The 16618-nt window shown below is 31.6% G+C and overlaps 2 protein-coding genes across 4 annotated transcripts in view; one reads left to right on the forward strand and one right to left on the reverse strand.

Moving 5' to 3' along the window:
- Window positions 1–801: 801 nt before the first annotated feature.
- Window positions 802–14226, reverse strand: LOC125055052 (SID1 transmembrane family member 1-like). The gene is made up of 20 exons (XM_047657257.1): window positions 14016–14226; window positions 13634–13703; window positions 13368–13470; window positions 12468–12569; window positions 12015–12127; window positions 11680–11786; window positions 11067–11154; window positions 10397–10480; window positions 10052–10179; window positions 9680–9804; window positions 9529–9612; window positions 8891–8996; window positions 7640–7715; window positions 7090–7263; window positions 6253–6370; window positions 5954–6076; window positions 4378–4494; window positions 3888–4020; window positions 2482–2686; window positions 802–1579 (listed from the first exon to the last, which is right to left on the reverse strand). The coding sequence occupies exons 1-20, from the start codon at window positions 14123–14125 to the stop codon at window positions 1403–1405; spliced, it is 2343 nt and encodes a 780-aa protein (XP_047513213.1). The 5' UTR covers window positions 14126–14226; the 3' UTR covers window positions 802–1402.
- Window positions 14227–14639: 413 nt separating this feature from the next.
- LOC125055050 (protein son of sevenless) overlaps window positions 14640–16618 on the forward strand; it is a 31167-nt gene continuing 29188 nt past the window's right edge. For all 3 annotated transcript variants that reach the window (XM_047657254.1, XM_047657256.1, XM_047657255.1), the window contains exons 1-3: window positions 14640–14979; window positions 16136–16255; window positions 16469–16600. In XM_047657254.1, the coding sequence (XP_047513210.1) occupies window positions 14884–14979; window positions 16136–16255; window positions 16469–16600 (348 nt within the window). In that variant the 5' untranslated portion in view covers window positions 14640–14883. The remainder of the gene's footprint in view (window positions 14980–16135; window positions 16256–16468; window positions 16601–16618) is intronic.

Genomic DNA, 16618 nt, shown 5'->3' on the forward strand with positions numbered 1-16618 from the left:
CGAAATATAACAAAATATTTTTTTTTATATACAGTCATGGCGACATTACTTTAAATTCGAAATTAATTCAAGAACATTATTAGGAAGTACAAAGTAAAAAAGAAGGCAATATTTGTAATTGATACACAAATCGTATTGTCTACAACACATTGTATATAATACGAAATACATTTTCTAATTCCAGTTTAATACCGACTATAACTAGACAATTGCTTAGATATATTAAAATACAAATAATATTCATAATTAGTATTACATCATATCCGTGGTTTACTTCGTGTATTTTATGACATTACTAGGTTAGATTATCTTTTATAATTTGGTAAACAATAAATAATAATTTATTAAATATGAATCACTTTTAAGTTAAATTTACACTTATGCCTTATAAGCACCGTTAAAGTTTATTAATTATTATAAATCCATTTTTACTTATTGTAAAATATTTAACTAGCGTCCGGTTTCTATATCTGAGATACAAGGGAATAGTAATAACTGGAATACAGTAGAACCTCGAACTCAACCATCAAGGGAAACGCCAAAATGATATAGTTTTATAGGTATTCGTATATTATTTAGTTATACAGGATTTTAAGTGAGTATTTTTACTACGTATACTCCTAAATTATTTTTTAAATTATGGCAAATATCTTCGATATTTTATTTTAGCTAAATTATAGACGTAATGCGTTTCAAATTATCGAGTAATATAGGTTGCAAATTATTATTTGTAATGTTCGAGATACAGAGGTCCGAGTTTTAGAGGGAATATATGTAGCAAAAAAGTCTTGAAGGAAGTGAACAGAATTTTTTATTTCGAGTTTTGGAGGTTTTCGACTTAACAGGTTCTATATAGATATAGAAATCAGGCGTTAGTGAAGCATAGTTTACATTTCTGTTCATTCATCAAGTCAATTCCTTGAAAATGGCTTTTTACTTCACGATTCGTATTATTATTTTATTTCAGTTTTTAGAATCACGATTACTTCAACGCTTTTGACTAACAGTAATTACACCATATTTTTTGTATTATATTTGTTCTGTTGTACAGTAGTCCCTCCAATAACGCTATAGACCCGGACCGCATTATAGGATTTTGCCTTAAAAGAGTATTTTCGTAAAACCGTTTTTTGAACAATTCAAAAATTATGTTAAAACAATTGAAACAAGTGCAAAAGTACACAAAACTAATTATGCACTTGACTCATCATAATAAAATTCATACCACAGTAATATAACTTGAGAAATTTCCGCGTTATAGGGATAAATACCGCATTTCCGGAGGACGGAAATCGCGTTATACGAAAACGCGTTATTGGGGGTATTACTGTATATTTATTCTAATAACTGGCTTTTAGAGATACATTTCTTGAAATAATTTAAATAAATCGATTTATTTAACTTAAAACACTGGTATAAGATGCCTTGGTGTGTTTTGAAGGGGCTCATCAAGTATTAAAAGCGCGTTGAACGAGAAAAACATGGCGGCTGCAGAAGCAAGGTGCCACAGATCATGTGTGTCGAACACGCGCATTGCGTCACACATATCGTTGTGCTGGCGGGACTGAGCTGGCGTTTGCTAAACATATTTTACATACATTTTTATTTCTCCTTACAATTTTTAGAATAAGGAGATAATAATTCTGTTCTATCCAATCACGTGATCTTGTAGGAACTACCAGAGGTGGTTTTAGTGGGTATTGCTTACCCAGTCTCTGAATAGCAGAGATTTTAAAGTGGATCGGGTATCACATACCCCTACTAATTTCGGGGCGCAAAGACCACCTCCGATATCCAAAAAAGGGGAAATTGAAAATTAATAAGTGAAACAAACCCAGAAATGTCAGTGTTTTATGCTTCATTTAAGGGGTTTGGAATTAAATTAAAATATAAGATTCAATATTAATGTCACCGTAAAATTGTAAAAACCGTTAGATTGTAATCTATCTCGCGAGATTATAAACTGTCGAAAGATTGTGAAACTCAACGAACTGCTTACAAATTAACGTATTATTATTCGGTAGTTATATGAAATTGTTGGGAAGTAAAATTAATATGTAATTGACCAAAGAAGTTTGAATGATAACTAAGTTAGTGTAGTACAATCTACCGAATAATAATACGTTAAATTGTAAGCAGTACGCTGAGGTTCACAATCTTTCGACAGTTTATAATCTCGCGAGATAGATTACAATCTAACGGTTTTTACAATTTTACGTTAACATTAATATAATCAAGTATTTGAATAATTTTATTATGTATTAATTCAAAAAATTACAATATTTAAACCACACAACGGTCCAGCATGACTGAATGTAACGCAGTCAAAACCAGGGTTCTCACTTCCGGAATAAAAAAAAAACAAAAAGTTATTAATCAACTATTGGGAAAAGCCAGAGCTAATTTTCTAATTCTTTCTTTCTATTTTAAATATCTTCTGATACAAACCATAAAGAAAAATATAGAATGAACCACACTCACCGACCACTTAGTCCTTGAACTCAGAAATAGATATCCGGCAACACCCCATACTATATGCGCAAGAGCAAGCCATAACCACGCAGCAGCCGGTATATGCTCCCTATGTACTATCTTCATGACTACATAGCTGACGTTATATAAGATCGTATTTCCCATTAATATAGCCAAAAGGTGTCGGGCAAAGTCTTTATTGTGTTCGTAGAGGCTGTAAATTAATTTGTTGTTGAAAATGCGGGTAGGTTAAAAATTATTTTATAATCATACTAGCAGACTCGGCCAAGCGTTGCTGTGGCTAAGTTTTTTGTTATATTACATAGTAGTAAACTATTTAAGGGAAACGCTAGGAGAACACCAGTCCTTAGGACCAACATGCTTTTTTACACAGATGCCATTAAATTGTAGCTTATGTGAAACGTTAGTACTTTCAAACACAGCGCCATCTGTTAGGATTGTGAATAATGAACAAATAATTTGCAATAAAACAATATTGCGGGTATAAATTAAGATGTAAGCTTTTCTATCTTTTAAGTAAGATCAAACTGCACACATTTAAGTGAAATCGGTTAAGTAGTTTAGGAGTCCATAGCGGACAAACAACGTGACGCGTAATTTATATATATTAAGATTTAAATCATAGTCTGCTTGGGTTTTATTTGGAAACTTGTTACAAACGCTGTCGTTTGAATAGTACGTTTAAAGTTTCCAAGGTTTGATAGCAAGTTAAATAATAATTGTATTTCACCGTTTCATATTGAATGTCAGAAAGATCACACGGTATAATTATCAATGAAACGTAGAAATGTCTGATTACAAAACACTTGCGAATCTACCCGCAAATTTTAACGTTGCGTTTACTAAATGCTGTCTTCGATACTATCGACATCTTTATATTCGCTGAGTGACACAGTAGCGATATTGTTTATCTTATGTTTTTAATAATAAAATTTTTTGAAGTTATACTTCTTTAGGCGCGTTATGAAAAATTTATGAGAGCGAAATTTTACGATGCGCGCGCATCGTGACACACAATTAACAGAATGAAGTTGCCCACGGTACTATTGGACATAATTTAAAAACAACATTCGAATAATAATAGAATTTATGTTACACTTTATGTAAGAGAATAATAATAAATATTTATTTATTTAATTTTTCAAATGTGAACTGAACTTTATTGACTATAATGACTCCTTATCCAGTCTTTGATTATTTAATCCTAATTAATTATTTGCATGCAATCAAAAACTATTTTTAATAATGCCAAAGAAGTATAACTTCTTACGCGCGCACACAAGTACACGCACCCTTTTTTTTTAATTTCGACATTATCGAATTGTTTAGTACTGTTACATAATTGTGAGCTTTTGGGAAAAAATAAATAAATAACATATGGGATAAAATCTCACCCATAAGCAGCAAGTGCAATGTTTGCCATATTGGCAATTACAAGCAGAACTGCGCGCGCTGTGTAGTTAGGTTTGAAGGCCAGCCAGCCATGTTGGCGCATACTGTACCACGCACGGGGCAATATTGCTCGCTCTGTAATATTAAAACCCAATGATTGAAGCTGTGTTGGCTTATTTAGTATGGCCCTCAACGAACGCGCAATTAACACTAAACCGCATGTCTCAAGCACAAGTGTCAGACATAAAGGGCCGATCACCTACTTATGGACAAGTAAAAAATCATTAAAGAAACGTATGCAATCTGAGGCCAAGAGTTGTAGCGTCACTGGATTATTATTAGAATACGATGTCTTCTGGAATCAATTGATGTTTTTTTTTTCATAATAATACGCACAATATCCAAGCTTCAATTAAAATGTTTTTAATAATAAATAAAATACGTTACTAACAATAAAATATTCTCAAACTAAGTGCAATGAATATGACATACCCATTTTAAACCGCCCAACATAGTATATCTTGAATGTGAACACGAAACATATAGCGAGATGCATTATTGTGAAGCTGACCCAAAAATACACGCTGGGGTACATTATCCCGAAGAATCCTGTAATAAAAATCCTTTTTAAAGTGCCATATCTATAAAAGTTTCCGTACTCACCAATTGTATTTTTATGTGTTATTGCGAAACAACATATAAAAACGAACAGAGTTTCTTGATATTATGACATAAAGAGAGGACTGTTAGAGATTAAAATATTTCAAAAAATGGATAATAATAATAATAATTTATTTATTGCAAGAATATGGTACAAAATGTTAAGGTGATACAATCGTAAATCGTTCGCATATTCTGCCACACACGATGGCGCGCAAATTTGTCTTAAGGAATTTTACATTATTAGACAAAGTCAATTCTTATATTATCTAATCTATTATACTATATACATCATTAATTTTATATCAATTACGGTGTTTCACGCAAATAATCATTTATTGAATAGTACATTTTTTCTAAAAGTAATACACTAAGTCGCTTTTAAAGACTCTAGACGGAAGATCTTTTAATTCTTTTGGTAATTTATTGTAAACTTTAATTGCCATACAAAAGGTGTTTTTCCGAAACAGTTCCAGATTGATTTATGGCACAGCCAATTTCTTCCCATGTCTACTTCTTACTTCAACTTCTACATTCGATAGTCTATTTATTGAATGTTAGCTGACTGCTTTTTGTGACTTAAATAAAAAAATAGACATACATACACTGTCGCTTACTTTATTGTAGGCATTTTCAAGCTTTACAACTTTTCTTTAGAACTAAATGATATATTGGTTCAGCGTTCGTAAGAAACGTATATTCATCCTTTTTCCTCCGACTTTGCAAATCTGACTACCACGAGAAAAAGTCTTAATTTTTTGGGTTAATATAGCTTTAGACACTCACAAATAACATGGCTCTATTGGTAAAAAATCCAAAATCGGTTGAGTAGATCAAGAGAACTAACCTTACAAACTTTACCTGTTTCTTAAATTGGCCATTGGACGTTCTGTCTATGCGCGCAAATAATACTCGCTAGAACAGGAACGTATAACATCGTAAGGCATGTCTTAGACCCCAAAAGTCGAGGGCGTTTATGTCAAATCTTTGTCATTCAGAAAAAACAAATGATCACGAAATGGATACAACCATCTGAGTTTATTGTAAAATTATATATATTTAAAGAAACGGTCACAGTGACCACGCACGCTGTTAAGCATGCGAAACGTCGGAAAAATTTAAAATTATGTAAAATAATTGTAAATTTATAATAATACATAACTACAATCCGGTAAAAAAGTGTTTTCTTTAAATGTGTAAAAGTTATGTCAATAAAAGACAATACTAATATATATTTTTTAAGCATACATAAATTTATTTACTTATAATTTATTACTTACTTAGGCTTAAATTTTTACACTATCTATTCTTAAGAAAACTGTTAGGAAAGTCTAAAAGTACTCTAAATAAGAATAACGATTAAACTGGTATATTATCGGACATAGTTTAATATTGTATTTAAACTTACCGATAGCCATAAGTAGCGCTAGCAACATAAAAGTAGCGTGCGCAGACGCATTGACATCGGGGTGTCGCGATTGGTAAAGTTTAACCATACACAGCACAGCTATTACGTACATGAATGACGAGTCTGAAAAAAAACAGTTTTTATCAAGAATTTATAACTCATTAATAAACAAGTAAACTCGAAGTTGAATGAAAATGAACTTTAATGACATAAATATAAGGTTGCTTTTGCTTTACATCTGTATTTTCTCGTAAAGAAATATAGCAGCGTTCAGCTGGAGGCACACAATTTACACTCACCGAATTGAAAGTTCATCTTATTAGGACACAGATGGTAGCAGGCTGATAGAAGACCTTCCATCGCCAAAGCTAGACCCATGGAGTATAACAGTCCCAGGTGCTGGGGTATACCTAACTCCTGAAACAAAATATGTTTCAGTAGAGCTGATATCAGATAGAGAGCATGTAAGTACCTTAAAGCAATTACTACTTTAAAAATTACATATTTATTTAACCAGAAAATTTCTTTTGTTTATAGTATTTAGATTTATAGAGAGGGATTTAGACGACAATAAGCGTTAAGTCTGAATCCCGTAGATCAAAATGGACTATTGTGTGTCAAAATCCGCGCTTAATCTTTCTGAAACTCACCCTTATGGCCCTAGTTAATATCGTATTACATTCGACACGTCAAAACAAAAGCATAACCTCGTGTCGGCGTTATTAATTCGAATTTAGAACTGGTTCATTGAAGCTTTTTCAACATATTTATTGTATCATTACAGACGATAATAATTGTACTATTAAAACCTAATAAACAATTTCTGTTCTAAGTTCTTAAGAGTCGTTACAATGTCGCATAAGAATGTTGATAGGTCACATGCAATTTGTAAGAACAACATACACCTTTATGATTGTAATAAAATATATTAATTTAATATAAAAATAAATAAATATTCGGTAGTTGGCTGATTAATAAAAAAGCGTTGTTAAGTGCCTATCAAGTATCTAATTCGTATTGTTAGGCGAATAAATATTTTTAAATTACTATTAAAATCTATAATGTGTCGGCCCGGGCTCCAAACAAAGCTGCAAAGGGTCAATAAGTTAAAAATTATCAGAAGCTTTGGAACGTACCTGACTCTCCCCCAACTTGACATGTCTGCATCTCGCTTGCACCATAAATGCTATACCCAAAATGATGTAGCCGATATTTGAATAGACGTGGTTGAAATCTGCTAAGGGGCCTATTGGATGTGCGCAGAGGTAGTTATAGTAGCAAACATCTTGATCGCCTGTTTGGAACACCATCTAAAATAATAGTTCTAACATGTTATAAAGCTAATGTAAAAATAAACAATTCAACTATGTATATGAAATTAGATCCAATTTTGTTACAAAGTATTATTCATCAAAGATTCAGATTCGAGACTAAACGTTAAGTTTAATTTCGTTCGTCAAAAACATCATCAGACATACGGAAGTAGTAGGTACTTAAGAAACTTACAGTGATAACATAAAAAAATTAAGAATAAGAAATGTCTTCACTAAAGCGCAAACAGTACTGATAAAATACATGATGAAAATAAATTCAATCCAAAATAAATATAATTAAAAATGTCCAGCGAAGACTAGACTACAATTAAATAAAAGTTCTAACAAATCGAAATAAAGTATTATGACTTACTCTTTGGTATGTGAACAATAGTTGAACAACTGGTAAAGCGTAAACGACCGCTACGGTTAATGCGCTCCAGAAATATCTAAAAAAATATTTACACAATCATAAAAGGACATTTAATTTAAGTTACATCAATCAGGACCATTGACCTCCTCCATAAAAATATATAACAATCTACCAGAAAATTTGAAGAATGAAACAAATAACCTAAGGTTTACCAAATTTCTAAAGGAATTATTATATAAGAAATGTTATTACACTGTTACAGAGTATCTGACTGATAGAGTTTAATTTCTTTATAAAAGTTAAGTTTATAAATAATGTTAAGTACCTTTTCGCAACGTAAAACCAAAGTAAATATACAAAATAAATAATGTATCTTATAAGAATAGGAATGTATAAGAATATAATGAACTATAATAAAGCATGCCCTCTAATAACATTGCTGTGCCTAGCCAAGGTCCTTATTCATTATTGTAATAAATTATGTACATAAGGAATGCAATAAAGATTTGAGTTTGAGTTTGAAAGGCCCAGCATTATTAACTTCAGCGTGCAGCTCTCAGTGCCGAGGTCGTAGGTTCGAACTCGGCTGTGCACGAATGTCTATGTGTGCATTTAACACGCGCTAAGAAACCGGCATGCCTTAGACCCGAAAACTCGACCACTTGTTTATTTAGAAAAAATAAGACAAAAATCTGGGCTTAGACCTTAAAAGGTCTGCGCCACTTTTGTATCATAAAAGTCCCTATTTCATTTCAAATCTAGTCTCTGAGAGAGTCTCGTCTTAAACAATATGTCAAACTTAATTAAAAATGGTTTGACAATTGACTTCGAGAAGTTTGACGTTACGGACATAATTGAAATAGTCCACTCTAATGACAGCAGTCAGAGTTCTATTGCACTCAAATGTTTTCTTGATTAATTTCATATTATATTGATAAAATTCATTCCCGCTACACTATGTTGTCCCGGAACTTGTCCCACAACTAATCGTTATTTAGGGCAGTATTTGCGCACCACCACTATGTGGTACTAACTACCCACTGAAATATTTCCGAATCAATTCGACTTAGGGACAGAAAAGAGGGTACCAATTCTTAAAATACCGTCAACGCACTTTTGGCATTTTACGTGTCCATGGGCGGTATCACTTAACATCACGTGAGCTTTCTGCCCGTTTGCTATATCAAAAAACCCATTTAATTACAAAATCATATTTTTTTAATCTGCGTTGTATATCAGCATGTAACTTACCTATTAGATTTCCTACTATGCGTGTTGTGACGACTTAAACCAGCTACATTAAGTGGCATGGGAAGCGATTTTACTATAACATCATCCTCCGAGTCGGTGTCCGAAACTAAAATTTAATCATTAATATAAATACTTTTAATATGGAAAAGACAAGCTACCCACGACATAGGGAATCCTAGTGTGGGGGCTAGTGCACTCTGTCTGTTAACTAAACATCCTTTTTTAGTATGTGTAATAAAGTTTTTTTTCTTTCTTTTCAGAGATGGATAGAACAACTCTATGCAATTGTGCTACCAAATTCTACACCAGAGGCTTGATACAAAATACCTTTACAATCGTGACCCACTAACCCCAAACGAATTTGTATGAAAACGGTCACGTGACAAATCGTGAGCTAATGTCATCCCCATAAAAATCGTTTAGTGGGTCACGCCTGTCCAAAAGTGATTTTGTCTCTGATCCAACATAGACAAGACGTGTCAATTGTCATTTATGAAATATCAACATCCGTCTGTCAAGTGCGGCCTGTGCCCGAGTAAGTGTTAAACGTTCGAAGGATCTGTACCGTAAAGTGCCTACGAGAGATAAATCTATACAATAAAAAAAATTGTTTCATAAATTTATAAATCATATCATACCATTAATATTTCTGACCATGGGTTCAGCTTCAGCACTCTCCCGAGACGTGGATGGCACCACCGATTCATCAATTAAAACGAATTCTGAAAATTTAATAATTATTGTAAATTTACTTAAATACTAATCTATTTATGTAAAATATTGATTTACCTTCATGTCGGCAGGTAAGCAAGTTCCCAAGCGGCGCAAGCGCAGTCACCAGTAAAATTAATGCTAGAGATGCTAATGCTCCCATTAGAAAATCACCTGTTGACGCTGCTTCCACTATCTTTAATCTATATAAAAAAGCACATTTAAATTGACCAGGATCAAGGAAGAAGTCTAGCAAAATGTGGTCAAAATACATTTTACACATAATAAGTGGTGAATAATATTCTAAAAAAAGAAATCATTTTTCTTTTCTACAACCTTTTTGGCCTTGTGCATACATCACCAGGAACTTCAACCATTAAATATTAGCTCAACTTAAAAAGGAAATAAATTGCAGATGCTTGTAATTTACTTTTGCGCTTATAAACATACCTAAACGTTTTGGACCTGCCCTTAGGACGAAACAGAGTGACATCGTCTGTCTCACTCACACCCGTACATTCCTCATCGCTCTCTTTTACTATGACCACTACATAGAAACCTTTCGGGAACATTGATTGCTGAAAAAATGAAACCCGTGTTAAATTAAAAAAAAACAGTGCATTTCGCGCGTTTTACTTGTAATGATTTTTTTGGCGTGACAATCGTTTATATCTTTACAGCTAGTAACATTCACATTCTAAATTCAAATTACTTCTAATCCAAAAAAAAAAAAAATTTTAGACTTTGTTTACTGGCAACTCTTTTCGAATAGATATAAAAAAAAATACTACTTACGGTAACAGTAATTCCTCCACGAGTCGTCATTGTGAAGTGATATCCTTGATACATTACATCCTTTTCGTTGTCAAACACTGGACACTGAATAAAAATTAGATTTTTTTATTTACCGACACTACCTATATTCAAATTTTTAAACTTATTACCCCCGTAGGACACATACGTGAAATCTAATATTTAACGTCCCAGAAAATGTTTGTAAGGCCACCTTTTGTGTAATGCTCAAAACAACAACAGACTAACAGATAGAATAATAATAACAGATCTTTGAACTAGAGATCTTTGAGTGACTTTCGGCCCTAAGACCCATAATTTAATTCGTGTCTAAAATCACTCATCTACTGTCAAAAATGTCAAACTTCACACAGAAATTTTGACAATTTGACAACTGTTTAAATTAGATTTAAGTTTGACTTTCGGGCTTAACTCGACTGATTCAGAGTCGCAACTTAGCACGAAATATGACACTTATATCAAAAACTGATACATTTTTGACGTCCGGATATCAGACTTAGCCGTTTCTGAATATTACACCAAGAACCGCTAAATGTGGCTTATAAACAACTATCTATCAATTTTATCAAACTCATGGCTTTTTAACAATATCGGGGGGAAAACTTCAATTGTTTGAATTAAAAAAAAATAGTATATGCCAATCAACTCTTACCGAGTTATTTTGTATCGATATTACAGCACAAATGTCCTCTTCAGACTCTATGGTCAGTAACACACTCTTTGGTATTGTGTAGTTAAACCTGTTGATACAATCATCTCTATTAATACCTATTCTAAACCTGCTGACCATAGACTAAAGCAGCCTTGCGATTCTGTAACTCACTTTTCGAACTCTCACAGCGGTTTTCGCAGCGGCGGTCGCGCTCAAATCAGTCGAAAAGTGAGTTACAGAATCGCAAGGCAGAACTGACATAATATATACACATAGCTATACAGTCCATGGTTTTGGCATCAAATTTCTGTATATGCTTTTAGACGCTGATTTCAGCTGATCAGTGACTTTTTTTAGTAAAAAAAACATAAAATTTTGTGCATTGTTTAATTAGGTTTTAAGAACCGGAGTGTACTAAAACTTCGGCTTATCAACATATTTTTATGTGTATATACTAAATATATATTTTTAATAAATTTTACTTACTTTTTCAATTTTTAGTCAAATAGCTGCCTCTAATTAGAAATAAAGCTTTCTAATTAGCTTAAATTTACGTTAGGAATATCAAGGCATGAAACAGATGCGGTACCTACAATTGGGTTTGTATACTAACTTTGGTAAAAATCCTTTATATAATTTATTTGTCATGTTCCAAGGATCTCTGTCGAATGAGAAATAGTAGTATTTCGGTGTACTTGGAGTCAAATTTAACGGGACTTCCTGAAAATCATATCGAATTGAATATCAATGACTTTTTAATTTAAAAAAAATTGTTTTGTGTCATAATACTAGGGGGCGCTGTAACATGCAAGCATTTTGTTTCTTTAATCCTATATTTTATCATTTGTGTGCCCCATTATATAATTGCACCGTTTCAACTAAATACACTTACACTGAGATAAAAGTGCTAGAGTAGCGAGAGGGTAAAACTATATTCACGAGGTGTACCTTATTCATTTCCAAGTAGAAATCTTTAACACGGCGTAATTTTATTTTTACATTGATCGGTTGCGAGCTAGATGTTGCTAATGTCAATGTCGGACGACTCTGTGATGTTATATCTGAAACAATTATGTAATCAAAGGAAAGTAATTTATTAAATACATAAGGCTATATGGTAAAGTCCTTCCAATAGACATACTTGTCTATTTCATTAATACTCTTGCTATATGGCTTGTAAACTAATATATTCCTTGTTCATTACCAATCATTTTTCAATACTGGCATAATAAACCAATTTGATGTCACTACATCAGACCCACTATATTTTTTGGTATCTAATCAAATCCAAAATAGTTTAAATTCCTTTGAATTACCAACTAAACTATTTTATGCAATTTAATTTATAGTTTCTTTATTTGCTTAGAACTGAAATTGTGTAAAACTACAGTAAATTCTTACTTGGTCCAGCATCATGTGGGCAGAGAGTTCTTGCTATGTCATCAAATTGTAGCTCTCTATGATTTGTTGTCACTGTAAGTGGTAATTCCCATGATGAGATACCTAAAATATAATCATAGAAGTTAAACAATGATTGTGTGTAGGCTTTGAGAAGCTATCCATATATCCTATATATATATATTTATCCTGTTTAAATACAGTAGAACCTCTATAAGTCGAACATCAAGGGAGACACCAAAAAATTCGAGTTATAGAGTTTTCAACTTATGGAGGATTTTGATTCGACATAAAGAGTTTGAGGTTTATTCTTATCAATTTTGAGCTAAATTTCAAAGGGAATCAAAATTGAACACCTGACACAAAGCAAGCAAACATGTGTTTCCATGAGTCATAAATTTATTATTGTATACTCCTAAAATGTTTTCTAAGAAACAATAGTGTACTCACATTGTCGGCAAGTTCTTAAAGTCGGTAACTTATTTTTGTTTGAACAATAGAGATAATAAATTCCAAATGATCAAGTTGTAAAGGTTGTAAAATAAAACGTTCCTATGTTCGAGATACAGAGGTCAAATTTAATTTTTCGAGTTATAGAGTGAAAATATGTACCAAAATGGCTTGGAAGGACTCGGTGATTATTTTGATTAACAGAGGGTCAAGATTTCAAGTAATGGAGGTTTTGGTGTTTTAAGGGAAGGGAACAAAACATTTTTTCGAGATTTGGAGGTTTTTGACTTATCGAGGTTCAACTTAACGAGGCTCTACTGTACTAGGCTTATAAATAAGATATATTTTGTAAAAAAAAAATTGTGAGTACCACCTCTGACATAAATTCTAGATCTGTTTTTGGTTATATGCCTGTCAGGGCCTGCCTCAACAGGGCTTACAAGGATTACTTACTTTTCTGTTGAGCAGCGGTAACAAAGAGTGGATTGTCTCCTTTGATTGAATCATTAGTACCAACATGTACCCTTGTAGGATAACCTGTCCATAACTCATCTTCCTGGAAAAAAATAAACTTCGTTTTGCCGAGTTTACAAACAATGCTTTGATAAATTATGTATGTGTATGGAAAGCTTTCTGTTTAAGCTTTCAATAACTGTTCAACTAACGTTACTATGTTTAAATCTCTCTTGATAATGTTATTAAAGTAATGCAGTACTTGCCTCATAGAAGTCAAGTATTTGTGTGGTTGTGTTGATGACTGAGAGATCAATTATTTTATCATAACTATATCTGTAAAAATGTAAAAACCAAAATAATTAATCAAAATTCATATTTAAATAACCAATCTGTTATTTCTTTATTATGTAAGAACTGGTCGAACCCACATTTTTAATCAAAATATAAATGTGGCTAGTAATTTAATTATTTACACTAATGGTTCAAGTGGATGTATACATCCACTTATTTTTTATTCATCATTAATTGGCTTATTCTGTTTTAGGTTCTATAGTTAGGTATAGATTTAAACATTTTAATAACATAAAGATTAATACTACTATAAAATATTACTTTCGTGCACAATCAAATATAGTAGTAACTTACGTATTATAAATAAATATTTTTTGTGTAGCATTATCATAGGTTTCTACTTTATCAACTACAGATCCTAAAATTTGATGAAGAATAATACTTATTAGCAAGAATCTTATCATTTTAAACAATTATTTATAACTTATTTATATTATTTGTTGACTTTTTTTATAATAATGATTACGATTTAAAACATATTGATGTGATTTGGATCACAGACTAAGAATTTTGGACTTAGACCATAGATCTACTGTACTAGACTAGCATTATTGATTTGTAGCCGAATTTTTAGCACTTTATCACATTTTTGTACCCCATGTGTAATTGCGTTTACATAAAGCAATATTTCTACATATTTTAAGATATAAATGATTTCTACATACAAAAGTCATATTTCAGCCCGTCTCGTTCTTGAATCTTATCCTGTGAAAGCAAATAAATTGTCATAAAAAATATGATTCCATAATATGAAGAAAAAAGTAAGTATGAGTAATTTGGGGTGCAAAAGAAATATTACAATAAAATAATTTTTAGAATAGATGTATGTTTTTATAAATGTGACAGATCACAGATGGTATTATAATTTTAAAGGAAAATCCTGTCTAAATGGCAACACTGGACAGAATGATTTATAAATTGAAAATGGCGTCTATTCACTATTGCCTATTACTTAGATGAATGATGAATAAAACACTATTATTTTTTTTATCTGAGATCCGAATTTATGTTTAGAGACACTACTATAATCTCTAAAATCTCGTGTGCCTATGTTTTACTATAGTGTAATCTTTCTAAAGGAAGCTTTGAGTTTCCGTTGTTAAGAAATGGAAAGTGGTTGATTCAGTGTTTACATGAATTCGGCGCGGTGCTTTCGTTCAAGATGCTTCCGACGGTGGAAGAAAGTCGGGGCTACGATTTTCAGGACCCAGAGAATGTGGATAAATGGAAAGGTCTCTTCCTCAATTCATTCAAAAAGGTTTGTGTACAACAGGGTAGGCCTCAAAACAAGGCTAGAAAAGCCCCTTTTATTAACCAAATCAAATAGAAATATCGTATAAAAATCTTGTAGTTATTGGCAAATAGCTGAATTTTAAAAAATATAATGTTAAGGTGCACTTAAATAAAAAATGTTTGGTAGACAAGATTATATTTTCACACTGTAACTTAATAAAAAATTGTTTTGTAACAGAGATATAATAAGAGATAAACAATGATAATCTATCACAATAAATTACATAAGTTTGAAATTTAATTAGTAAATTTACTATTACATTTATCAGTATTATCTTATATTTTAGATAAAAAACTTTATAATTTATATAGAAAATTGATTTATTCAACCACCTTAAAATACTTTTGTATACATGTCTACTTCATTATTTCAAATTTTATCAGATTTTATAAACAAAAATACATAATATGTAGATTTGAAGCATTACAAAATTATTTTAATTAAGGGATTGGCATACTTTTAATTATTTATGTTTACATTTTAGAAAGTTTGTTCATTGTTAGAAGTCTTGTAGAGTCTAAGGGATAAGTGCTCTCCTTGTCACAATTTAATTAGAATGTAAAATGGCTGTTATTGTTTACTAAAATCAGTCTTTTGGATAACAGATCTTATTGCTTCTACTTATTGTTACTTTATTTTTAATTTTCCAATATTTACAAATACATACATTCTTTACTTTACAAACATCATCAATGCGTCTGTCTCTAAAGTTTTATTAACTCTTTTTATACATAATGAGTATGAAATCTCATATCCTCAAAATGGGACTAATATATATGTCTGTTTAATTGACCTTTTTAGTTTATATGCCAGTGGATGATTTCGGCACCTTAAGCTCCCAATACCTTTTATTGCAAACCTAGACCTAATTAAGAGAATGTTTGGACAATAGCTAGTTACAAAAGTACAGATTATAATAAATTGAAAGATTTTAAATGATTTTAACATATTAGCAATATCTGCTTGCTATATAATTTTAAATTACTGGCATTTCTTTTTGTGTATACAATTTAAAAATAAAAGAATTTATTCATAACTTTTTTAAAGATTTTCCTTTGTTGGATTTGAATTAGAATTGTCTTCACAATTTTACTTCTTACTTTGTTATTCATTTTAACAGATCTTAGAGAACCTACATCCAACATTAACAGCTGAAGAAAGTGGTCTAGAATTTGTGGAGTCATTATGTCTTCGCTTGCTGTCTATGCTTTGTGCCATACCGGCTCCTGTCACAATTCAGGTACAACAATAATTTGTACTAGTATCCTGAAATAAAACAATAGCTAGTGTATAATAGTTGGTGCTAGAACTATTTGATAACCAGTTCATTTAATTATTATCGTATTCATTAACTTATAATGAATTATACAAATTTAATATATATCGGTTGTAAAGTTTGTACATTTATTTAAATTTGAATAGGAGAGACATTTACCAGTTTTCTTCTCCTTAGGATGTAGAAGAAAGAGTGTCTCGAACTTTTCCAACTCCTCTAGACAGATGGGCACTGCAAGAGGCAAGAGATGTACAAAAGAAAAGAAAACTGCTACTGCCCGCTGATAAGTTGCATCAGCTCTTGCAAAAGGTATTTGAAATTAAATCA

Source organism: Pieris napi, chromosome 13 (genome assembly GCF_905475465.1).
Source record: "Pieris napi chromosome 13, ilPieNapi1.2, whole genome shotgun sequence".
NCBI lineage: Eukaryota > Metazoa > Arthropoda > Insecta > Lepidoptera > Pieridae > Pieris > Pieris napi.